Genomic DNA, 27,302 nt, shown 5'->3' on the forward strand with positions numbered 1-27,302 from the left:
AGTTATTTTGATCTTCATGGTATAATTATTTATAAAAAAAACTAAATTTTTAGATATATTTGATCTCATTATGCGAATATACCGATAATATACTCCATTTCATCTAATATTAACCAATTATTATAGCCTCGGTTGCAAGCACCTAATTTCCAGGTTGATTAATTGACTTTACATTTTAAGCACGGACAATCAACGACGACATGGTATTGTTTTCAACTATTCCCTACCAATCAACATTTCACAACACCTGCTTTTCATTATTATTGCTTTCATTATCTAATGTCGATGCCAATAGAATCACTATATCTAATTTGATATTATTCTTAAATTTTGATAAATTCATACCAGTCTAAAATATAGTAATTACGTATTTGTATTGAGACAAAAAATAATTCTTGATCAAGTCAGTGTCATTGCATTGTGAGGATATTAACCCTTTTCTACACATAATTATGTCCTCAAATTTAGTTTTGATTCTCCTAGACTAAATAATATTCTTATTTATTCAAGATTGTTGTTTTGGTTAAATAAGAATATTTTATATGATAGTTAGTTCAATCACACCAAAAATGATTGATAACTATTTTTAATCTATATTTTATTTCGTCAACAAGTCTAATAGTCTCAAAATCATTACGACAATAGAGGTATCAAATACAAATATATTTATAATATTTAGGGTAAGCTATCCTATTTGTTATTGAGTTTTAGTTTGTGTATCGATTTGATCACTAAATTTTGAAACACTTCAATTGTAACACTAAACTTTTTATAATATTTTTTGTCACTGAAACTTTAAATCATTAACAGTGGGACGACGTTATTGTTTCTTGTTAGGATTTATGAAGCTCAAATTGACAACCGAAAATGTGTCAAGATGGAGTGAATTGACAATTTAAAGTTTAAGAAGTAAGGAGTAAAAAGATTAGGAAATTTGCATAATGATTTATAGTGGGTCGACTTCTCAACTAAGTCTACATCCAATATCTTAGCTCCTCACTAAGGATTTTCCAACAAATTCACTAATTTGTTCTTTTTTTCCAAGGATAAAGAGATAACATTTACAACTCCATAGTTTTTCACTTGGCTAAACTATAACCAAACCCTTTTACAAAAGGAAAATAAATGTAAACAAGAAAACACTTACAAGTTAGGTGTTTACTAGATTAAGCTCATAAAAAACATAACTATTTACAAGAGAAAGGAAAATAGGAATAAAAGTCTCTTCTCTTGTGTTTGATTTCTTAGATAGGTGTTCTAACCCTTCTTTAAGTGTCATCAACTTGTTTTTATATGTTGGAATGTGTTTATGGTTGTTTCTAGCCGTTGGAGTTGATTTGGAGCCGTTGGGCTTGACTAGTATCGATATTACTTTGTGAAGTAGTATTGATACCTATTTTGCATTCTGGAATTTGAGCTATTTGTAAAACATATGGTAGTATCGATACTACCTAGAGAGCATCAATACTTCTCTTACCTTTGGTATCGGTACCACGTGAACAATATTAGTATTGTTCATGCAGTATCGATACTGTAAGAACATTATCGATACTACTTACCCAAAAAACAATTTTGTGCTCAAATTAAATTTTAGTGGAATTTGAATTATTTTTGAAAACTTTTGAAAAACTTTGAACAAATTCAATTCAAGTCCAAAAAATTTTTGCCTTAATTTGTTATATCAAAATATTATAAAACTGGTTCAACAATCTCCCCATTTTTGATATAACAAAACATTTGAAAAATTATTTTTGACAAAACTCCCCCTTAATAAAACATTTTATGAAAAATATAAATATTTGAAAAATATTAAAACTCCTCGTTTTTCTTTCTCTTGAAATTGAATTTTTTAAACTCATACTTCTCCCCCTTTTTATTATATAAAAATAATTATATAATAAATAGGAAAATTTTGAAAGTTTTGGGGGGTAAATTAGATATAAAATCATTGGCCAATGACCTAAGTGATCAATTTGTTACTTTTGTAACTTCAGTGGAGAAAACGGAAACTTACTCAAACATTAGTGACTATTTGTTTAGTTTACCTTTTTATTTTTTATAAATTTGTTGTGCCACATTAATAATTCGTTAAAGGTCTAACGACAATTTATCATCAATGATCACATCTTAATTAAATAATGAACATAAGTGACTTAATATGATATTTTTAAATTCAATAAGAAAAAATGTACAAAACTTATACGAAATTGATCAATCTTGTAGTTTACCCTAATAAATCATGCTATCAAAATTGTATGAGTTCGAAAATAATTATAAAAAATTGATATGTAAACTATTTTAAAGTAAAAGTTGTTATTTTATTATGAGATTATATACATTAAATGAAATAAGGTGAGAAAGAAATTAAAAAAAAAAAACAATGTGAGAATTCCTTAAAATCCCTCCTCTAAATATATTATATGGTCATGAAATTATTTTTATTTTTTTTAATTTATTGATATTGTAAAAACATCTTTTAAATATAGTTATTTAAACTTGATTTTCAAGGAAGAAAATAACATTCCTTTTTATCATTAGGCTTAATACAAAATAAATGCCTAAACTATACCTCGAGATATAATTTGGTGCCTAAAAAGTTTTCGTTAAAAATAGGTGTCTAGCGTTTTATCCATTATACTTTTAGGTGTTCATCGTTATATTTTTTTAATCTTTTAACTTTTTACTACTACTACTAATAATAATAATAACTTTTCAAAAAATAAGGTTTTTAAATAAGACCCCCTTCTTCCATGTCGTCCCTATCCCTCCCGTCGCCCCACCTTCGATGACGAACGATCATTATCAATTGAGTTTTGTTCGTAGCACGATGCGGAACACAACAGTGGTGGTTGTGTCTTGTACGAACGACTGTAGTCATCGAAATCGCCATAAAGCATAAACAAAAACCTAAAAATTAGACAATCCTTGTGGCGTTTTTAATGACAATCGACACAGTTTTACGGTGGGTGGTGGGTGGTGGGTGGGGGTTGAGGTTTGGTCACGATGGCGAGATAGTTCTGATTGTGTCAATGGTGACAACTACGAACCATCAGTGGTCGATCGACGACGGAACATGTAAAATGGTTTTTTGATTTTTTAATTATAATATTAAAATTTTAAATAAAATAATTTTTGAAATTTTGTATTCCTGACAGGTGTCAGATGAGGTCAAATTTAATGGTCGTTACGGTATAGACACTTAAAAGTATAACGTTGAAAACGTTATAAATCTATTTTAATAAAAAATTATTTAGGCATAAAATCGTATTTCGATATATAATTTAAACACTTATTTTTGTATTAAACCGTTAAGGCCACTCAATTGATTTGGGATAACAAATTATTAAATCAATCCACTTGATTGTTTTTTAAACTCAACTAACTTAAAACACTGTATTATTGTTATTAATTTTCGGTTCATCCAACAGCTCATATGGGAATGGGCTTAACTAACTATAACGGAGTCAGATGCCCAACTTAAGACACTGCAGGCCAAGGTTCTAAATTGAATAAATCAATTTCAAGTGAGGATAGTATAAATTATGGTCTAAATTTTTTGAATTTTTAAAAGTATGAATTTCTTGTAAATAATTACTTGAATAACTTAGAAAATTAGGTTGCTTGAGTAAATATAAGGATAAAATAACAAAAGAATATATATTAGTATAAAATATTAGGTTTGTCTTTTACCTTTGATTAGGAGTATTCTTCTTAATGATGGTTTGATATGTGTTGCAGGGTTGTTCTTTTTGACAAGTTTCTAAATCATCTGGAGGGAGATGGGTGTGCTCGAGTTTGTTGTAATTACGGACTAAGGCTGCCTCGAACTTAAGCCTCATGGTTGATGCTTCAGCTTCGATTTCCAGCATTTGGAATGTCATTCGTGTGCGTGGAGATAACACTCTTGTCTCTTTAAATGGACTGGTGTGGTATTCAGGTCATATTCCGAGAAATTCTGTCATCGCTTGATGGCGGTTTTGGATACGCTGCCAACGAGAAGTCCTCTCATTTCATTTGGATTCAACATAGAGGGGACTTGTGTGCTGTGTTTGAATGAGCTTGAGAGTCGTCGTCATCTTTTTTTTTAATGTGCTTATTCTAGATATATTCGGAAATGGGTTTTGTATGCTTGTGGTTTATCTAGACCAGTTTTGTGTTGGGATTAGGAGCTCCAATGGGCTTGTAGGAATGCCAAGGGCAAGTCGTTCGGTGGGCTGTCCGAAGGATGTTGTTCGCCAAAAATAACCGCTTCTAAGAAAGCAACATGCATTATTTGCTCTTTATTTTAATAGCTTCGGTGAATTAATGGAGAACTTCGAAGAGAATAATACAACTGCGCCGCCGAAATTTCGTAAATGATACCCTGCCAACCTGTGCTTTTTGTCAGCTTTTCTCTGTGATATGTCGTTAGGCTGGTTAGATTCTTTCCTCTTTATCTTTATTTTTTTCCACACTAATCGGGGAGAACGACTATTTTATAATTAAACTTAAATTTTAAAATTTTTAATTAAAGTCTATTCGAGTCTTTCAACTTTTAAGTTAAAAATTTTATTTTTTAGTCAAATTTTATTCATTTCTATTTTAAGTGCTAACGAAACTTCCAATTTGTAATAATGATGAATCAACATTTAAGCACAAACCAAGTGGGCTCGTGATAAAGGAAGTGTTATTATCTCTTGAGGACTCGGGTTTAATCACCATAAATGTCAGGGGTTTAAGCGTTCAATGTCAAAAGGTTGAGAGTTTATATTTGAACATGTAATGTCTTGTACTGACCCCAAATTAATAAAAAAAACAATATTTAATGTTTAAATTAATGATTAAATAACATAAAAATAATTGAGATAATATTAAAATCTTAAAAATTAAATTAAAATGTTATAAAATTCTAAAATTTAATTTTAAACTTGAACAATAGTTGGAGAACGTTGTGCGATGAACCCAAACAATCTGTATTTAAAACAAAAATAATTATTTATATATTTTTCTATATATAACTTTAATAATTATTGATTTGGCACTTCTGCGCTACATTCTCCTCCAATTTGGTAAGACACTTAAACTAAAGAGAATCAAATAAAATCAACTGTGGGATTCACCCCACATAGTCAAAAGATAGTTCTGACACCTGCTTTCATTCAAAAAGAAGTGTCCATGGCTAGCCCTTTTGGTCCTTTTGGGTCCGACGCGTACCGAACCAGCCCTATTGTCTCCAATCTTTTTAAGGTTGTGCCTATATTCCACAACAATCTTCTCGAACACTTCCACTTCAAACATGTTGAGTTTTAGCTTAGGGTTCATCTTGTCTCTCACGAATGCAAAACCCAGTTGGTCCCTCGGGTTAAAAGCTTCCAACTCGTTGAACAAAAGGCACGAGAAGAGATTGCTTCTCAGTCCATGTTCTCTCAAGATCAATGCACTATCTGGTACATCTGCAAATCAAACACAAACATATTTAGGAATTAGGGTTGAGTCATGATTATATAATATGATACAGATATTCACAAAAGACTGGGATTTTATTTGTGTAAACTCGACTAAATCAATTTAGAACTTGGTTAAAATAGCTTAATCTGGCAATTGTTTGTTTATGAAATTTATAATTAAATTTATGAATTTAACCGAATAAAATCATCTCATGTAATAGTATTAAAAAAATTATGAACAGTTTAATAATGTTATGTGTTTTGTTTAGGGTTATGAGATTTACCATTAAGATTTAAGGTTTAAAATTTATGAATAAAAATTAAAATATATCGTTCTTATGTATGTTAGATGACATCTAAATATACATACTTATGAAATATTTTTTTCTATCGTCAACATATAAAATAATAATTATGTTTTTATTTTATTTTAAATATATAATAAATACATTATACAATTTAAATTAACATGATATAAAATTTAAACTTTTAAAAATCAATCAATTAATTTAATACATTAAATCAACTATTAAATATTTAATTTAAATATTTTTTAAAAAAATTAATTCTACCAACATGAGTTGGTTCAAATGGTAAGCAGTTTGAGTAAGGTCTTAAGTTCGAGTCATTGTATGCAGAAAATCCCTACTGAGAGACTCACCCACCAAAGACAGGTGTGCGATGTGAGTCGGCCCGGATTAATCAAAGTGAAACCTTAAAATCGAGAGGGCAACAAAAAAAATAATAATTAATCTATAAATATTGAAATTAATAAAGGTTAAAATTACTGCTCCATTAGATACAAAATTTAACATTTCGTGGCCCCCCCAATAGATCTGTCCTACTTATTAGGATTTAGGACCCCATTAATAAATATTCGGGTAAGACGTCTCTATTGCACATTTTTTTGGTGGTTACAATGGGGTTATCTATCAAATCCCTACATATCTTTCAACAATGACTTGATGTTGTAGCCGTCACGTTAGGTTAAAAATAATGTGAGTAGAAATATAAGAAGAAAGAACTAATCCCAATAAGATTGTGTATTTGCTTTCAAGGAACTTCACAGCTACGCAAAGTAGCCATGCTTTGCTTCTCGAAGCACATGATACAGTGGGTAGAAACCAATCAAAATGAACCTTATAGTAATATTAATTTTCATTTCTAATGATCATAGTCCTAACACATTTAACAAAGGGAATTGTATATTAATTCATGGAATTTATGACTTTGGTCTAAATTAAAATAATGGATTTTTGTAGGGTACTAAAACTAGACCTAATCAAAATATTATATAATATTCATACAGCACAGCTTGTGTACTCAAAGTTGGCTAAAATTGTCTCTTAATTCATGCAATGCAAGCAAAAGTATTCATAATTAAAAAAATTACCTGTGGTATAAGGGTGCTTGTGAATAGTCCATGGCTGCAATCCATTTTCACAGTAAGTTTCCATTTGCCTCGTCAAGCTGTCGATATCGGACCATTTCCTCCACCGTGCCGTCGCCATCGCCTCTTCCATTGTATGGACATAGTACGGATGCTTCGATATTGCCATATCCGCGTTCTTTGATACAACAAGAGAGTGTATCAATAACAACGGATCGACTGTTAGTTGAAGCTTCGCATCGATCCAGATGCTGAATTTTGAGTTCGGGAAAAGTCTATGAACCAAGTATTTCGGTATCACCCCGTTCATCGCAGGGTTTCCGTATAGTTCATCGGAAAACACTTTGACAATTCTCCAAACTCCGACTTTATAATCAGGCGAGCTTTGCGGGATTAGTTTATGATAATAAAGTCCTTGAAGGGTTATATCATCTATAAACACGAAGAAACAAGTAATCTCAAGGGTTTTCGACCCGAGACCTACAGGTTGCCGGATTTTGTCATGATCATTGAAGATTGCGGATGCTACAACAACTCCATTGCAGCTTTCCATGGCAATTCGATCTGAACCACATCACAAGCAAATAAGTTAATAGAAGAAATCAACCACAACATTGATTTCGAGAATTATTGAAAATAATGTTAAAAATTATTTAAAAAATCATTCAAAAAATCGATGAACTAAACCGATTCCAGGGGATGGAGTTTCATTCAATTCAACTTTACATTCAATTTCGATTCCGGTTTCAAGATGGGGCAACCAATATTCTTAGTGAGTGGCACGAAGAGTTTAATCACACTCTGAGAATTTTAAATTATCATATAATTTATATATTTTTTGAATTTTTATTTATAATATAATTTCGTGTAGCTTAAATTTTATAATTTCATATCTTTAAAATTTTAATATAGATTTTTAAATTCGTACCCTAACATAAAATCTTATGTTCGTTTTTAAAATAAATGAAATGGTAGAAGATGAAACTAAATTGTAAATTCTCAGAGAATTCAGATGAAGAAACTAACCAGAATCACCAACTGGAAACTCCTTTAAAAATCCACAAGGGACGTTGATATCATTCTTGGTATCATTAAAATAAGAAATCCTCTCCTTGAAACTGAAATTTCCTCCAAAAGTGTCAAGTTTCCCCTGCAAATACTTCAAATCCGGCACAAATGCAGAAGAATTCTTGCACAAATTATGAATCTCCTCCGCCACTTCTCGATAACCTGATCACAGAATCAAACACCCTTTACTCCCAAAATCACTGAAACGACAATCAATCGAAAATTGAACCAAAAAATCCATTAAAAAAGAGCTGAGAAAAAGGCATCGTACCGGAGAACATAACGGGGGAGGAACAAGAATTGCGGTGGGTGGTGATGGCATATTTGTGTTCTCCATAGGAAGGTGGGTAATGGAAGAGTGGAGATTGAATCGGATCGAACGGTGAGGACCGAAAGAGGCAATTGTTTGGGGAGACTTTGTGGTAAAATGCAAGGAACAGAGCGGTGAAGAGATACAGAAGGGAGAGACAGAGGAATTTTGATTGGCAGAATGGAGGAGTTCTGGTGGTGGTCGTTGCCTTCCCCATAAAGAGCGGTTTTTACTATTTTTCCGCTAGTTCTGTAACCTTCCTTCTATAACGTTTTCCCATGTTGATGTTGCCATCATCATCTTCGTTTGTCACTTCTTGCTTTGGCTTTTTAAATATTATTTTTTTTTTCTAAAGTAGCTCTTTCTTTTTACTTAATGATCTCGTGAATTTTAGGTCATAATAAACTTGTATTATGTTGTTGATGTAAAAAAAAAGTTATTAATAAAAAATATATATAAAAAATCACCGTCACCACTCTCCCTCTTCTTAATCTAATTTTTTCTTCAACTTTTATGCGTTACTTTCTTTTCTCCCTTTAGTTTTTGTTTAACCAACTACACACCAATTTTAATATTGATTGTCGACTATCAATAATTATTAATTTTTTTTAATACTATATTATTTATTTTCGATTTTTCGATTTTTTTTTCTTATTTTTGAATAAAAAAAATTTATCCTTATGACATGCTTTTCTATGTTCTTGTGGAACGTATTTTATCTGCTCTTGTGGCACGATCCACATGGCTTTTCGTATATTTTTTCCATACGTTTGTGGTCGGTGCTTGCACAAAAGCAATAGCACAATAGTTAGATTTTCTCTTTGATAAAAGGTTGTTTGTCGATACAATCAGAATTGTGTAGCGAAGCACCTGCCAACTAATTTGGTTCGCTCACCACTCCTTTATCACTTCGTAAAGTGTCTCATTCGACAAATACAATGAATTTTTATGAAGGTTACTGGATTCTTTTAATGTTGTTGGTTATTATCAATGAAATATTTTATTTTTCTTCGTATATTTGAATTTAATATTTTTATTTTTGTATGAGTTTTTAGAGACTATTATTTCTAATTGTTTCTCTATATCTAAAAGCATTGCAATTCTTTTTTTATTAATAAAATCCAGTTACCATTAAAAAAAATAAGGGGAAAGGGATTAATTACAATAAATGTCCCACAAATCATCATTCATATTCATAAATTTTCTCTAAATTTTGAAACAATATAATTGAGTATTCAAAATATTATATTAATTTGTCGGTCAAATCGTAACCATTCGTGTATATATCGCATGAATCATTTGATTTGACGTGCTTAAAAACTGATATCAATCAAAAGTTAGGTGAAAATGTTTTACTGCTTCGTTTTTTATACATGAAATTGGAACCAATGAAAGATCTAAAAATTTAAGAATCATGTCTAAAAATTAAATATTCTTTTTTTAAAATTAATGAATATGCAAATTCTTTATTTTTTTTACCACATCATATGAAATTTAATCATTTTTAAAAAATAATAAGGATGCACTTGATTCCTAAGAGGCTTAGTGCATCTACCCTGGATCCGAACCAACCATAATTGTAACGACAAAACAAGAATTTTTTTTGTAGGGGTCGCAATAAAGTGATATATTTTTTTGAGTTGTCAAAGCTAGACATTTATTTTTTTAAAAAGGGTTATATTAAATAAATATTTTTTAAGGGACCAAAAATGAAAAGTTTCCATTTAGCTAAAGGGTTCAAATAACTTAAATCGAATAATTCATATTTTGGAGTGACAAAGTAAAATTTGCGCTTTAACTAATTGACCAATGCTCTCTTATACAATAGGCACACGTATTTTAAATGGGTTTTAATCAAAAACAAAATGTGATAATCATATTGGAGTAGATGATTTACACTTAAGTTAATCACTGAGTTGATGGTAGAACTTTTGACTGGTACTATATTGATACTTTTAGGATTTAATAGAATATTTTAAAATTTATGATCAATTTAAAATCTAAATCATAATGTGAGGATGTCTGTTGAATTGACCCAAAAACAACATATATGTTAAATCGTAATTTAAGATCAATTTAAGATCGATATAAAAATGGCTTTTAATTAATTTTTAACACAAAAACGGCAAAATGTAATATATGTACGAACTGTTTTTGGGTTTTCTCTCCTTAAGTCCCCTTAGTTTTCCCGCCTATTTGCTTTATGGTTTACTGATTGTTTTTGTTAAATCACATTCTGAGCCTCTAAAGTTCATCATGTTTTTATGTTTTGATCCCTACTCCTAATTTCAAGATATGTGGAAAATCCTCCTTAGGTCCCTGATATTCTAGAGTTTTTTTACGCTTTAGTCCCTCCTTTTTAATTATTGTTATTTTCTAATCTGGCACTCTGTTTTGTTTCATTTTTTATTTTGGTCACATTTATTTTCTGTTATGTTATTTTAATATTGACACTAGTTTCTGCTTTATTGCATTTTGGTTACTGTTTTACTATTATTAATATTCAAACGTTAATACGGCTTTATGGTGACCCGCCTTGGGGTACGATGCACATTATTATGGCTCGGGTAAAATTCTAACTACTAATTTCTAACTTTGCTATTTTTTTAACCGCTAACTTTGCTAACTTTTATTTATTTGTTCATACTAACATTCTAACTTTTATTTTATTGTTCATACTAACTCACTAACATTTTATTTTATTGCTCAAACTAACCCGCTAATTCCCTAACATTCAAATATTCAATGACCTTGCGATGATTCGTCCCGGGGTATGATCTGCATTATTTATGGTCCAGATTAAGATGTTAATTAAAATGACCCCTAACTTTTAAATTTATGTAATTTAATATTTTTGTTTTTATTATTTTTATTCCATCACTTTATTTAGTATTTTATTTTTATGTCCCTTTAATTCCTGCATGTTATTTTAGTCCTTTGAAATTCCAACAATTATTTTTTCTGTGTTCTCATTTTATGCATCTTACTTTGCACTTCATTTTATTTTAGCCACCAATATTGGTCGTTGTTCATTTATTTCCAGCACCTGAGTTTTTTATTATTTATATTTTAAGCCTTGTTTATATCATTTTTTTGTTTGTCTCACGCTTTAAATTCTGGCCGTAAACTCGCAAAATATTCATGTTAGTCCCTCATTTATGTCATTAGAGAACAAAAAGTGGATTTATATTTTAGACATATCAAACATGTGTGTTCTCCCTAAAAAAATTAAATGAATATTATCTTGTATGATAAATTTATGTTAAAACGCACCTTAACTAACAATGAATGTGTTTTCAAGAATTAACCACGCAAAATAACATTTTTTTTTACTCCAATGATTTTTTTGTTTCATTTCATTCACTCTTATATATATATATAATTTAAGAAAACATGGTAATGATATTTGGTATGGAAAATCCATAAAAACATGCCTTAACTAGCAAGGAGTGTGTTTTTGAAGATGGTCCGTACGAAGTAATACATTTTTCAAAAAAAATTTCTAATACGATCATAATTCAAATATATATTCAAATTTTCCAATTTCAAAATTCAGATGACGATAATCGCCTAGGTACTGATTTTGGGTGCTGTGGGATACTAGCAAGGAGTGTGTTTTTTTTACAATTTATGTTGTTTTTTATTAACCGAATAAACTTTTTATTTTTTGATTTTGTTTAATCGACGAAGGTACCAGTTTGTTATTAGTTACCAACCGTCGGTTGTCTTTTTTTTTTCTTTTCTAGTTTTTTTAATAAGAATAATTTTACTTTTGTAACACGTTTATCTTTGTATTTGTGTCACGTTTATCTCTGTCTTTTGGTAGTTTTCGATTTTTTTGTCGTTGCTTTCGTTTAGCTTTTTTCTCATGGTTTGATTTGACATCACCACAACTGATTAAGATGACACTTATTTGTTATCATGTTAATCTTCCCTGGTGATAATGAGACTTATTTGTTATCATGTTAATCTTCCCTTGTGATAATGAGACTTATCTCATGGTTTATCTTTTTTTTTCTAGTTTTGTCGGGTATTGTAATACACGCTGTAGAATGCGATCCGGGTCCTCTCGGCCTTGGCTGTGAAGTTGACATTGGCGACTTGAAAGGTGGAGTTGGAATCCGGGGTGTAGTGAAAACTTTGTGCCTGATCTCCTGCAAAGGCCATGACTGCTAGTGGTTCCTTGCATTTATCCCTAGCATGGCCTAAAGAAAAGGTCAAGCTATATAGCTTGTTTGGTGTGGTTTCGACCATTTGGGAAATGATGCCTTCCTTGCCCGATACTAACTCGACGGCACGTTTTCCTTCTGGAACCGCATAGTGATTGGAGTCAATGTATCGAACCGCTCTGTTCGATTCGACCATCCATCCAGGTAGCGGGGATGTCTCTTCGTCGAGGTTGGTCGGTAGCAGGACACCAAGAGATACGTTTTGAAACATCCAAGGACCGAACTCAAAGCCAGCGTTAACAACTGCATTGTCTGAAGAAAACATAGCAGCAAAGTGAACTCGATCAACATCGTGAGCGAAGAAAAATAGCCAGCAAACCCCACTAAAATAAATTTTAGACGGGATCAACCATCTTTGGTCAATTACAGTTTTGTTGATCAAATTCGGAATTTTGTCCTTATATTCTAATTTCACATAATTTGATTTTTTTTCTTTTACAATATCATTAATTAATTCAAATAATTAACACCGCTAACTAATATATTAACAAACTAACCTAGATTTCTTTTAAAAAAAACCTTTTAACTTATTATGCTAACATAATTTTTTAGTTGACAACAGTATTTTAAAGAATAAAGAAATATTAACTAATGAGACCAACTAATAATAAAAAATTAACGGGTCATATTATGTCGAATTAAAATACAATGATAAAACAATAAGACCCAAACCGTGATTTGACCATCCTTTTCAATGATAAAAAAAATATTAAACCTTTAAAAGCCATGATTTTGAACAGCAACATTAGCGGAATGCGTATATGTTATTAATAAATTAAGAAAATCATTAATAAATTCAAATTATAATCACTATAAATTACTAAAATGAATTCAAGATTTGATGTTGCCTATGAATGACTATATGGTTCACTTATCCAAGGGCCTTGTCCAGTTGTCCTTCCGAATAATTATATAATTTCTGTTAAGTCCTTTCCAAAATTAGACACTCTGGCCCTCCTAAAAGTTAATAATTCAACCGACCCGTAACTATAATTCTTCCTGCACTAATCGCAGGATCTTATTTTTTCCGGTACTGCGGCACTGATACTGCAACTAAACGAGCTTTTAACACCTTCGGTGGAACCCCACACACCGAAATCACGCATGCATAAAGCACATAAAGTGGATGAAAAAGCAAAAGCAAGAGAAAAAAATACAGGGATTTGTAGTTTCACTTACCCTTGGGCGTATCGGGGGTGACGAGTTTCTTGATGGCGATATCATCGATGATGGGCCCGCATTCCGGGTCATCTTCCATGCCCGGATTCCTAAAAACCAGCCGCGCTTTGTCCTCCTCAGCCTCGAAAGAAATCGAGTACGGGTCCCACCCCTGCACGTTGTACAACGTCTGCAGGTCCACTGTCCGCGATGCGGGCGGCACGGACACGTTCAGCGACTCCAACTGCGCGCAGGTGCGTGCCGCGCTGAACGTGATCGCGTACGTCGATCCTTTCTCCACCTGCACTTCCTGGCTGATCTCCGCGTCGTTTCCCAATCGAACGGCGTGCGTGCCACGGGGCACGATGAGTAACACCCCGCCGCTCACTTTCTCGCCGGCCGATACCAGCTCCACCATGCCCTTCGTACTCCAGCTGGGGATCTCGGTGGGGCCGTCGGATATTGAATCGCTAGGGAAGCCGTTCGATGGTCGCGTTTCAAAATCACCGTTGGCAACCAGCCCTACAAAATAATTTACCATTTATTTTTGGCTTCCATGAATCATCACAAAGGCAAGCTTGCATATCCGTACACGTGCGCATACGGATGACGGCAAGATAATTTGACGATTAAGTAAAACACATGCGCGGATCTCTCTAATCGTCATCGGTTGATTCACAGGTCAATCCCACTATCAGACAATAAATGAATTGACAACAATTACTTTGGATAATGCTATTCAAGTTACTAGCCTTAATGTGTAGAAGAGTCTCATATCATAATCAAATCAAGGAAATTACAACGTAAGGAATGCAATATTTTAAAAAAAAACATGTATTATTCGAAAATTTAAAAAATTTAAAATGAAAAATTAAATTATTAATATAAAATATTTAAAAATACTATAAAAGTTTAAAAATTTTATAAATACAACTCGATCCATCTCTATCTCAAGCCAAAATAATGAATGAAGAGGATAAACCCTAATACGGCCACTTGCATAGACAGGGACATCAATCCAATATCCAGATAAGGACAAAAATAATTTAAGATTTTGATTCGATAGCACACTAAAAGGGACGTGGACCGGACCCACCCAAGTTTGTTCAACGTGTGGGTCCTACACCACCGCTTCATCCCATATTTCTATAGTCATACCTACTTTGACTAAAGGTAATAAGATAAAAAAAAATATAGTAGATATGTGTGCACCTTTTTCTCTAAATTCCTAGTACATAATAGTATGGATTTTTTTATCATATAAAATTCATTTTTTTAAGAAATACTTAATAACTACTATGATTCTCGGTGTTTGTAAGTAATACATTAGACTTTTGTGGGACAACTGTGAGCTTATCTGGGACAGTGTCCTGAAAACACGGAATTAGAGAAACAAACCCTACTCGTTGGTTAAATTAACGGGAAGAGGATGATATTTTTGGCGGGAATATGACCAGTTTGGTTATTTCACTTACCCCGAAATGAGGGGGAAAGGGCAACATGAAGGACCCATTTGTCAAAAATTCTCACTATTATTCGAACTTTACCAATTTTCCACTCACACTGTTTCCTATGCTTATATATATATATATATATATATATATTTCGGGTACTTCTCCTGGTCTGTCATCATTTCACACTGCAAAGTTTACAAATTCAATACCTGTACCTTGCTGGATACAAAAACTTAATTTATAAATAAAAATATTATCGATTTTGTTATTATTTTTTTAATAAAATCGATAAAAAAATTATTAAAAAATAATTATTTCAATCTAAAATATTAATATTTTTTAATATTTTTAATAAAATACTTAATAATAACAAAACCGATAAAATTTTCTCGGACATGATAACAAAACTGATAAAATACCTAATAATAACAAAATCGATAAAAATAATAATGTTTACTATAATTTTTTACCAATTTCGTTAAAAAATAACACCAAAACCATTAATGATTTTCATTAGGTGTATATTAAAGTTGCATTTTCCCGCACCTTGGTATAATCAAAACATACTCGTAAATCATTCAACCACTTTGTGAAAATCTCTAGTTCACCCATATGTAAGATGAAAGTAATTAACGATATATTTCCACGAAAAATTAATAATCTCCTAAAATTATATCCTCTGCTTTCGAGATTTAAAGTTAAAATTTTACTTTTAAGAAATATTACTTATTTTTTACCACTCAACCCAATAAAACATCAATTCTTCACAAATAAGTAGGGTGATTAATAATGTAGTGTAGGCCACAATGACAAGGATGAACACGTATAAGATATTTTGTCGATCAAAATTTGACTCAAATATTTTATCAATCTATTCATCATTTGATCTAAATTTATGGGGGTTTACTTTTACTCAATTCGATTTAAATTTCTAGATAAACCCGTTCTTTGAAATAAACTCAAATAAGATTCACCGTTCCATTAAAAAAATCGGATAATGACATTGAAAATAATTCAACTTGGAGGGAATTATTGTGATGGGTGAGTTAGATTTTCTATTTAAAGCTTTCTAGGTTTGTAAAATAAATAAATAATTGAATCTGGTATTAAAAATAATTTTAACTAATTAATAAGCATTTAGAGCAATAACATTCGTACAGTTTTGCATACTAAATGTGAGAGCTGATCTTCAACAAACACTCAATTATGGTGGGACAGGCAATCCGAGGATCGATGGCTATATTCTAAGTCTATTTGAAATTAATCCAAAAATATTTCATCATAACATTTTCTCACATCATTTTTAAAAGGTGAACTATACCTAATACTATATTCTAGTTTCATTTTATTCGACCACTGTTAAAAAATATATAGATATATTGATGTGATATTTTTTCAAAAAAATACAATGATACCGTGTCATTACATTATGATGATACGTTAGAATCACCGGAAATTTTTTAATAGGGGCGACCAAAATATAACCATATAATTTTGAAAAAAAATAATTAAATGACCAAAACGGAAAAAAATAAAAGTTAAGGTACTAAATATGTAGTTTACACTTTTTAAGACTAAGGATACTTAATTTATTTTAATACAAAAATTTCTAGCTTGGACACTATCGAAAGCTCACTCTTAAAACATATTCCAGTAAAATGGGAGTGATTTAATGGATTTATCCGGGGGGAAACAAAAAGGAATCATCGAATCTGCTGGGGGGACAAGCAAAGGAAGAAGAAGGCATTTGCTGGGAACTGAATGAACAAAGAATCGTTACTGAAATAAATGGGCTTTAAAACGTGGGAACCTAAGTTTTAAAACCGTGAGTTTATTAATTACTCCTTGAAGAAATGACCTCCCCAATGGAAGAACTCAATCTATTAGCTAAAATCAACTGAAACACGATTCATAAAGCTACTGCAGCTAGAGTAACAAACAGATCTCAAACAATAGCAACAAACCAAGAAAGAATAATCCACGAACAATGCAAATTAGAACTTCAAAAAACGGAGGGAAGTGATTGTACATACCATCTTCAGCTAGTGATGATGAAGAAGAATGAGCAAATATGAGCACAAAAACGAAGACCCATTTGCTTCTCGACCAGCTCTCAGCCATTGGTAAAGTCCTACACCCTTTCTCCGGAGTTGCTTTCTTTTCTCTCTCTCTTTAATTATTGCTCTGTTTTTATGATGGGAGCAAGCCAGGGCAGTGGGTGCCTTTTATCCGAAAATTTGAGTACTATATCGTCTTTTGCAATTTTTCGACTATCGAGATAAACTGTTACTAATATTTTATTTCAATTTTATTTGAAAAAAATGACTATTTTTTCCGTAAAAAAAGTGTGTTCCCACTTTGCCACCATGATTAATAATGGAGTTTAGATTCCGTGAAGCGTGGTCTTTCGGCGGGGGCAGTCTACTGCCGTGTGACCCTATGTTGACAGTGTTCAAACCAATTGCCATTTTCCCTTTGGGTTCAACTAGCGAAACTTTCGGACCTGGTTCCATTGGTATTATCAATGTAGCCATTTAGTTAAAGTGGAAACGTTGCTGTTTATTGACACATCTAAACGCTACACAATAATGTAAACTATATTTGGGACGCATGTAAACACTGTATTGTAGTTGTATAAAAGTGTAATTGTCACCTTTGTAATTACATAAATATAATTTTAAGAAAACTAATTTTTTAGATATATTTGATCTATATGGTATAATTATTTTGTAATTCTTTGTGTAATGTTTAGTAATACAAATTGTAATTATATAATTGTATAAATTTAAATTTTAAATAATGTTTTATAATTGTACGAATCAACTTACTTTATTGGTTAAATGAATCGTTGTTATTCCTTGAGATTATGAGTTTGTACACTAACAGCTGCAACATGGTGATTGAGCATTCATTGTCAAGTGATTGAGAGTATTTAATACATATACTATTTTATAATTACCTTAATTTAATAAAAAAAATATTATATGGTCTACTCGGTGTATCCATTTACTCTTTCTCTTCTTTTTTTTTTCTTTACAATTTATGTTGTTTTCTATTAACCGAATAAACTTTTTATTTTTTGATTTTGTTTAATCGACGAAGGTACCAGTTTGTTATTAGTTACCAACCGTCGGTTGTCTTTTTTTTTCTTTTTTAGTTTTTTTAATAAGAATAATTTTACTTTTGTAACACGTTTATCTTTGTATTTGTGTCACGTTTTTCTCTGTCTTTTGGTAGTTTTCGATTTTTTTGTCGTTGCTTTCGTTTAGCTTTTTTCTCATGGTTTGATTTGACATCACCACAACTGATTAAGATGACACTTATTTGTTATCATGTTAATATTCCCTGTTGATAATGAGACTTATCTTTTATGTTAATATTAATGAGACTTATCTTTTATGCTGATAATGGTCTTTATTTGGTATCATTTAATATTTTGAGTTGTTTAATTAATTTTTAGCATGATACCAAAAAATAGTCCCAACGTTTATCAAAATAGTTATTTTGATCTTCATGGTATAATTATTTATAAAAAAAAAACTAAATTTTTAGATATATTTGATCTCATTATGCGAATATACCGATAATATACTCCATTTCATCTAATATTAACCAATTATTATAGCCTCGGTTGCAAGCACCTAATTTCCAGGTTGATTAATTGACTTTACATTTTAAGCACGGACAATCAACGACGACATGGTATTGTTTTCAACTATTCCCTACCAAATCAACATTTCACAACACCTGCTTTTCATTATTATTGCTTTCATTATCTAATGTCGATGCCAATAGAATCACTATATCTAATTTGATATTATTCTTAAATTTTGATAAATTCATACCAGTCTAAAATATAGTAATTACGTATTTGTATTGAGACAAAAAATAATTCTTGATCAAGTCAGTGTCATTTTACAAGCATTGCGAGGATATTAACCCTTTTCTACACATAATTATGTCCTCAAATTTAGTTTTGATTCTCCTAGACTAAATAATATTCTTATTTATTCAAGATTGTTGTTTTGGTTAAATAAGAATATTTTATATGATAGTTAGTTCAATCACACCAAAAATGATTGATAACTATTTTTAATCTATATTTTATTTCGTCAACAAGTCTAATAGTCTCAAAATCATTACGACAATAGAGGTATCAAATACAAATATATTTATAATATTTAGGGTAAGCTATCCTATTTGTTATTGAGTTTTAGTTTGTGTATCGATTTGATCACTAAATTTTGAAACACTTCAATTGTAACACTAAACTTTTTATAATATTTTTTGTCACTGAAACTTTAAATCATTAACAGTGGGACGACGTTATTGTTTCTTGTTAGGATTTATGAAGCTCAAATTGACAACCGAAAATGTGTCAAGATGGAGTGAATTGACAATTTAAAGTTTAAGAAGTAAGGAGTAAAAAGATAAGGAAATTTGCATAATGATTTATAGTGGGTCGACTTCTCAACTAAGTCTACATCCAATATCTTAGCTCCTCACTAAGGATTTCCCAATAAATTCACTAATTTATTCTTTTTTTTCCAAGGATAAAGAGATAACATTTACAACTCCCTAGTTTTTCACTTGGCTAAACTATAACCAAACCCTTTTACAAAAGGAAAATAAATGTAAACAAGAAAACACTTACAAGTTAGGTGTTTACTAGATTAAGCTCATAAAAAACATAACTATTTACAAGAGAAAGGAAAATAGGAATAAAAGTCTCTTCTCTTGTGTTTGATTTCTTGGATAGGTGTTCTAACCCTTCTTTAAGTGTCATCAACTTGTTTTTATATGTTGGAATGTGTTTATGGTTGTTTCTAGCCGTTGGAGTTGATTTGGAGCCGTTGGGCTTGACTAGTATCGATATTACTTTGTGAAGTAGTATTGATACTCCTTTGAGTATTGATACCTATTTTGCATTCTGGAATTTTAGCTATTTGTAAAACATATGGTAGTATCGATACTACCTAGAGAGCATCAATACTTCTCTTACCTTTGGTATCGGTACCACGTGAACAATATTAGTATTGTTCATGCAGTATCGATACTGTAAGAACATTATCGATACTACTTACCCAAAAAACAATTTTGTGCTCAAATTAAATTTTAGTGGAATTTGAATTATTTTTGAAAACTTTTGAAAAACTTTGAACAAATTCAATTCAAGTCCAAAAATTTTTTGCCTTAATTTGTTATATCAAAATATTATAAAACTGGTTCAACAATCTCCCCATTTTTGATATAACAAAACATTTGAAAAATTATTTTTGACAAAACTCCCCCTTAATAAAACATTTTATGAAAAATATAAATATTTGAAAAATATTAAAACTCCTCGTTTTTCTTTCTCTTGAAATTGAATTTTTAAACTCATACTTCTCCCCCTTTTTATTATATAAAAATAATTATATAATAAATAGGAAAATTTTGAAAGTTTTGGGGGGGTAAATTAGATATAAAATCATTGGCCAATGACCTAAGTGATCAATTTGTTACTTTTGTAACTTCAGTGGAGAAAACGAAAACTTACTCAAACATTAGTGACTATTTGTGTAGTTTACCTTTTTATTTTTTATAAATTTGTTGTGCCACATTAATAATTCGTTAAAGGTCTAACGACAATTTATCATCAATGATCACATCTTAATTAAATAATGAACATAAGTGACTTAATATGATATTTTTTAAATTCAATAAGGAAAAAATGTACAAAACTTATACGAAATTGATCAATCTTGTAGTTTACCCTAATAAATCATGCTATCAAAATTGTATGAGTTCGAAAATAATTATAAAAAAATTGATATGTAAACTATTTTAAAGTAAAAGTTGTTATTTTATTATGAGATTATATACATTAAATGAAATAAGGTCAGAAAGAAATAAAAAAAAAACAATGTGAGAATTCCTTAAAATCCCTCCTCTAAATATATTATATGGTCATGAAATTATTTTTAATTTTTTTTATTTATTGATATTGTAAACACATCTTTTAAATATAGTTATTTAAACTTGATTTTCAAGGAAGAAAATAACATTCCTTTTTATCATTAGGCTTAATACAAAATAAATGCCTAAACTATACCTCGAGATATAATTTGGTGCCTAAAAAGTTTTCGTTAAAAACAGGTGTCTAGCGTTTTATCCGTTATACTTTTAGGTGTCCATCGTTATATTTTTTAATCTTTTAACTTTTTACTACTACTAATAATAATAATAATAACTTTTCAAAAAATAAGGTTTTTTAAATAAGACCCCCTTCTTCCATGTCGTCCCTATCCCTCCCGTCGCCCCACCTTCGATGACGAACGATCACTATCAATCGAGTTTTGTTCGTAGCACGATGCGGAACACAACAGTGGTGGTTGTGTCTTGTACGAACGACTGTAGTCATCGAAATCGCCATAAAGCATAAACAAAAACCTAAAAATTAGACAATCCTTTGTGGCGTTTTTAATGACAATCGACACAGTTTTACGGTGGGTGGTGGGTGGTGGGTGGGGGTTGAGGTTTGGTCACGATGGCGAGATAGTTCTGATTGTGTCAATGGTGACAACTACGAACCATCAGTGGTCGATCGACGACGGAACATGTAAAATGGTTTTTTGATTTTTTAATTATAATATTAAAATTTTAAATAAAATAATTTTTGAAATTTTGTATTCCTGACAGGTGTCAGATGAGGTCAAATTTAATGGTCGTTACGGTATAGACACTTAAAAGTATAACGTTGAAAACGTTATAAATCTATTTTAATAAAAAATTATTTAGGCATAAAATCGTATTTCGATATATAATTTAAACACTTATTTTTGTATTAAACCGTTAAGGCCACTCAATTGATTTGGGATAACAAATTATTAAATCAATCCACTTGATTGTTTTTTAAACTCAACTAACTTAAAACACTGTATTATTGTTATTAATTTTCGGTTCATCCAACAGCTCATATGGGAATGGGCTTAACTAACTATAACGGAGTCAGATGCCCAACTTAAGACACTGCAGGCCAAGGTTCTAAATTGAATAAATCAATTTCAAGTGAGGATAGTATAAATTATGGTCTAAATTTTTTGAATTTTTAAAAGTATGAATTTCTTGTAAATAATTACTTGAATAACTTAGAAAATTAGGTTGCTTGAGTAAATATAAGGATAAAATAACAAAAGAATATATATTAGTATAAAATATTAGGTTTGTCTTTTACCTTTGATTAGGAGTATTCTTCTTAATGATGGTTTGATATGTGTTGCAGGGTTGTTCTTTTTGACAAGTTTCTAAATCATCTGGAGGGAGATGGGTGTGCTCGAGTTTGTTGTAATTACGGACTAAGGCTGCCTCGAACTTAAGCCTCATGGTTGATGCTTCAGCTTCGATTTCCAGCATTTGGAATGTCATTCGTGTGCGTGGAGATAACACTCTTGTCTCTTTAAATGGACTGGTGTGGTATTCAGGTCATATTCCGAGAAATTCTGTCATCGCTTGATGGCGGTTTTGGATACGCTGCCAACGAGAAGTCCTCTCATTTCATTTGGATTCAACATAGAGGGGACTTGTGTGCTGTGTTTGAATGAGCTTGAGAGTCGTCGTCATCTTTTTTTTTTAATGTGCTTATTCTAGATATATTCGGAAATGGGTTTTGTATGCTTGTGGTTTATCTAGACCAGTTTTGTGTTGGGATTAGGAGCTCCAATGGGCTTGTAGGAATGCCAAGGGCAAGTCGTTCGGTGGGCTGTCCGAAGGATGTTGTTCGCCAAAAATAACCGCTTCTAAGAAAGCAACATGCATTATTTGCTCTTTATTTTAATAGCTTCGGTGAATTAATGGAGAACTTCGAAGAGAATAATACAACTGCGCCGCCGAAATTTCGTAAATGATACCCTGCCAACCTGTGCTTTTTGTCAGCTTTTCTCTGTGATATGTCGTTAGGCTGGTTAGATTCTTTCCTCTTTATCTTTATTTTTTTCCCACACTAATCGGGGAGAACGACTATTTTATAATTAAACTTAAATTTTAAAATTTTTAATTAAAGTCTATTCGAGTCTTTCAACTTTTAAGTTAAAAATTTTATTTTTTAGTCAAATTTTATTCATTTCTATTTTAAGTGCTAACGAAACTTCCAATTTGTAATAATGATGAATCAACATTTAAGCACAAACCAAGTGGGCTCGTGATAAAGGAAGTGTTATTATCTCTTGAGGACTCGGGTTTAATCACCATAAATGTCAGGGGTTTAAGCGTTCAATGTCAAAAGGTTGAGAGTTTATATTTGAACATATAATGTCTTGTACTGACCCCAAATTAATAAAAAAACAATATTTAATGTTTAAATTAATGATTAAATAACATAAAAATAATTGAGATAATATTAAAATCTTAAAAATTAAATTAAAATGTTATAAAATTCTAAAATTTAATTTTAAACTTGAACAATAGTTGGAGAACGTTGTGCGATGAACCCAAACAATCTGTATTTAAAACAAAAATAATTATTTATATATTTTTCTCTATATATAACTTTAATAATTATTGATTTGGCACTTCTGCGCTACATTCTCCTCCAATTTGGTAAGACACTTAAACTAAAGAGAATCAAATAAAATCAACTGTGGGATTCACCCCACATAGTCAAAAGATAGTTCTGACACCTGCTTTCATTCAAAAAGAAGTGTCCATGGCTAGCCCTTTTGGTCCTTTTGGGTCCGACGCGTACCGAACCAGCCCTATTGTCTCCAATCTTTTTAAGGTTGTGCCTATATTCCACAACAATCTTCTCGAACACTTCCACTTCAAACATGTTGAGTATTAGCTTAGGGTTCATCTTGTCTCTCACGAATGCAAAACCCAGTTGGTCCCTCGGGTTAAAAGCTTCCAACTCGTTGAACAAAAGGCACGAGAAGAGATTGCTTCTCAGTCCATGTTCTCTCAAGATCAATGCACTATCTGGTACATCTGCAAATCAAACACAAACATATTTAGGAATTAGGGTTGAGTCATGATTATATAATATGATACAGATATTCACAAAAGACTGGGATTTTATTTGTGTAAACTCGACTAAATCAATTTAGAACTTGGTTAAAATAGCTTAATCTGGCAATTGTTTGTTTATGAAATTTATAATTAAATTTATGAATTTAACCGAATAAAATCATCTCATGTAATAGTATTAAAAAAATTATGAACAGTTTAATAATGTTATGTGTTTTGTTTAGGGTTATGAGATTTACCATTAAGATTTAAGGTTTAAAATTTATGAATAAAAATTAAAATATATCGTTCTTATGTATGTTAGATGACATCTAAATATACATACTTATGAAATATTTTTTTCTATCGTCAACATATAAAATAATAATTATGTTTTTATTTTATTTTAAATATATAATAAATACATTATACAATTTAAATTAACATGATATAAAATTTAAACTTTTAAAAATCAATCAATTAATTTAATACATTAAATCAACTATTAAATATTTAATTTAAATATTTTTTAAAAAAATTAATTCTACCAACATGAGTTGGTTCAAATGGTAAGCAGTTTGAGTAAGGTCTTAAGTTCGAGTCATTGTATGCAGAAAATCCCTACTGAGAGACTCACCCACCAAAGACAGGTGTGCGATGTGAGTCGGCCCGGATTAATCAAAGTGAAACCTTAAAATCGAGAGGGCAACAAAAAAAATAATAATTAATCTATAAATATTGAAATTAATAAAGGTTAAAATTACTGCTCCATTAGATACAAAATTTAACATTTCGTGGCCCCCCCAATAGATCTGTCCTACTTATTAGGATTTAGGACCCCATTAATAAATATTCGGGTAAGACGTCTCTATTGCACATTTTTTTGGTGGTTACAATGGGGTTATCTATCAAATCCCTACATATCTTTCAACAATGACTTGATGTTGTAGCCGTCACGTTAGGTTAAAAATAATGTGAGTAGAAATATAAGAAGAAAGAACTAATCCCAATAAGATTGTGTATTTGCTTTCAAGGAACTTCACAGCTACGCAAAGTAGCCATGCTTTGCTTCTCGAAGCACATGATACAGTGGGTAGAAACCAATCAAAATGAACCTTATAGTAATATTAATTTTCATTTCTAATGATCATAGTCCTAACACATTTAACAAAGGGAATTGTATATTAATTCATGGAATTTATGACTTTGGTCTAAATTAAAATAATGGATTTTTGTAGGGTACTAAAACTAGACCTAATCAAAATATTATATAATATTCATACAGCACAGCTTGTGTACTCAAAGTTGGCTAAAATTGTCTCTTAATTCATGCAATGCAAGCAAAAGTATTCATAATTAAAAAAAATTACCTGTGGTATAAGGGTGCTTGTGAATAGTCCATGGCTGCAATCCATTTTCACAGTAAGTTTCCATTTGCCTCGTCAAGCTGTCGATATCGGACCATTTCCTCCACCGTGCCGTCGCCATCGCCTCTTCCATTGTATGGACATAGTACGGATGCTTCGATATTGCCATATCCGCGTTCTTTGATACAACAAGAGAGTGTATCAATAACAACGGATCGACTGTTAGTTGAAGCTTCGCATCGATCCAGATGCTGAATTTTGAGTTCGGGAAAAGTCTATGAACCAAGTATTTCGGTATCACCCCGTTCATCGCAGGGTTTCCGTATAGTTCATCGGAAAACACTTTGACAATTCTCCAAACTCCGACTTTATAATCAGGCGAGCTTTGCGGGATTAGTTTATGATAATAAAGTCCTTGAAGGGTTATATCATCTATAAACACGAAGAAACAAGTAATCTCAAGGGTTTTCGACCCGAGACCTACAGGTTGCCGGATTTTGTCATGATCATTGAAGATTGCGGATGCTACAACAACTCCATTGCAGCTTTCCATGGCAATTCGATCTGAACCACATCACAAGCAAATAAGTTAATAGAAGAAATCAACCACAACATTGATTTCGAGAATTATTGAAAATAATGTTAAAAATTATTTAAAAAATCATTCAAAAAATCGATGAACTAAACCGATTCCAGGGGATGGAGTTTCATTCAATTCAACTTTACATTCAATTTCGATTCCGGTTTCAAGATGGGGCAACCAATATTCTTAGTGAGTGGCACGAAGAGTTTAATCACACTCTGAGAATTTTAAATTATCATATAATTTATATATTTTTTGAATTTTTATTTATAATATAATTTCGTGTAGCTTAAATTTTATAATTTCATATCTTTAAAATTTTAATATAGATTTTTAAATTCGTACCCTAACATAAAATCTTATGTTCGTTTTTAAAATAAATGAAATGGTAGAAGATGAAACTAAATTGTAAATTCTCAGAGAATTCAGATGAAGAAACTAACCAGAATCACCAACTGGAAACTCCTTTAAAAATCCACAAGGGACGTTGATATCATTCTTGGTATCATTAAAATAAGAAATCCTCTCCTTGAAACTGAAATTTCCTCCAAAAGTGTCAAGTTTCCCCTGCAAATACTTCAAATCCGGCACAAATGCAGAAGAATTCTTGCACAAATTATGAATCTCCTCCGCCACTTCTCGATAACCTGATCACAGAATCAAACACCCTTTACTCCCAAAATCACTGAAACGACAATCAATCGAAAATTGAACCAAAAAATCCATTAAAAAAGAGCTGAGAAAAAGGCATCGTACCGGAGAACATAACGGGGGAGGAACAAGAATTGCGGTGGGTGGTGATGGCATATTTGTGTTCTCCATAGGAAGGTGGGTAATGGAAGAGTGGAGATTGAATCGGATCGAACGGTGAGGACCGAAAGAGGCAATTGTTTGGGGAGACTTTGTGGTAAAATGCAAGGAACAGAGCGGTGAAGAGATACAGAAGGGAGAGACAGAGGAATTTTGATTGGCAGAATGGAGGAGTTCTGGTGGTGGTCGTTGCCTTCCCCATAAAGAGCGGTTTTTACTATTTTTCCGCTAGTTCTGTAACCTTCCTTCTATAACGTTTTCCCATGTTGATGTTGCCATCATCATCTTCGTTTGTCACTTCTTGCTTTGGCTTTTTAAATATTATTTTTTTTTCTAAAGTAGCTCTTTCTTTTTACTTAATGATCTCGTGAATTTTAGGTCATAATAAACTTGTATTATGTTGTTGATGTAAAAAAAAAGTTATTAATAAAAAATATATATAAAAAATCACCGTCACCACTCTCCCTCTTCTTAATCTAATTTTTTCTTCAACTTTTATGCGTTACTTTCTTTTCTCCCTTTAGTTTT

The 27,302-nt window shown here is 31.2% G+C and overlaps 3 protein-coding genes across 4 annotated transcripts; all 3 read right to left on the reverse strand.

Moving 5' to 3' along the window:
* Positions 1 to 5,022: 5,022 nt before the first annotated feature.
* Positions 5,023 to 8,534, reverse strand: LOC120137460. Its single transcript, XM_039153196.1, has 4 exons — positions 8,156 to 8,534; positions 7,843 to 8,046; positions 6,820 to 7,380; positions 5,023 to 5,432 (listed from the first exon to the last, which is right to left on the reverse strand). The coding sequence occupies exons 1-4, from the start codon at positions 8,409 to 8,411 to the stop codon at positions 5,083 to 5,085; spliced, it is 1,371 nt and encodes a 456-aa protein (XP_039009127.1). The 5' UTR covers positions 8,412 to 8,534; the 3' UTR covers positions 5,023 to 5,082.
* Positions 6,511 to 27,099, reverse strand: LOC120137458. Of its 2 annotated transcripts, XM_039153194.1 has the most exons (6): positions 26,721 to 27,099; positions 26,408 to 26,611; positions 25,385 to 25,945; positions 23,628 to 23,996; positions 7,166 to 7,169; positions 6,511 to 6,521 (listed from the first exon to the last, which is right to left on the reverse strand). In XM_039153194.1, the coding sequence occupies exons 1-4, from the start codon at positions 26,974 to 26,976 to the stop codon at positions 23,647 to 23,649; spliced, it is 1,371 nt and encodes a 456-aa protein (XP_039009125.1). In that variant the 5' UTR covers positions 26,977 to 27,099; the 3' UTR covers positions 6,511 to 6,521; positions 7,166 to 7,169; positions 23,628 to 23,646. The 2 variants fall into 2 exon arrangements, with proteins under 2 accessions (XP_039009125.1, XP_039009126.1); XM_039153195.1 differs by lacking the exons at positions 6,511 to 6,521; positions 7,166 to 7,169 and having other exon boundaries at positions 23,518 to 23,996.
* LOC120137441 lies at positions 12,212 to 17,211 on the reverse strand. The gene is made up of 3 exons (XM_039153184.1): positions 17,069 to 17,211; positions 13,603 to 14,103; positions 12,212 to 12,675 (listed from the first exon to the last, which is right to left on the reverse strand). Exons 1-3 carry the CDS (start codon positions 17,154 to 17,156, stop codon positions 12,212 to 12,214), a joined length of 1,053 nt encoding a protein of 350 aa, XP_039009115.1. The 5' UTR covers positions 17,157 to 17,211.
* Positions 27,100 to 27,302: the final 203 nt, after the last annotated feature.

Source organism: Hibiscus syriacus, unplaced genomic scaffold (assembly GCF_006381635.1).
Source record: "Hibiscus syriacus cultivar Baekdansim isolate YM2019G1 unplaced genomic scaffold, ASM638163v2 tig00110670_pilon, whole genome shotgun sequence".
Lineage (NCBI taxonomy): Eukaryota > Viridiplantae > Streptophyta > Magnoliopsida > Malvales > Malvaceae > Hibiscus > Hibiscus syriacus.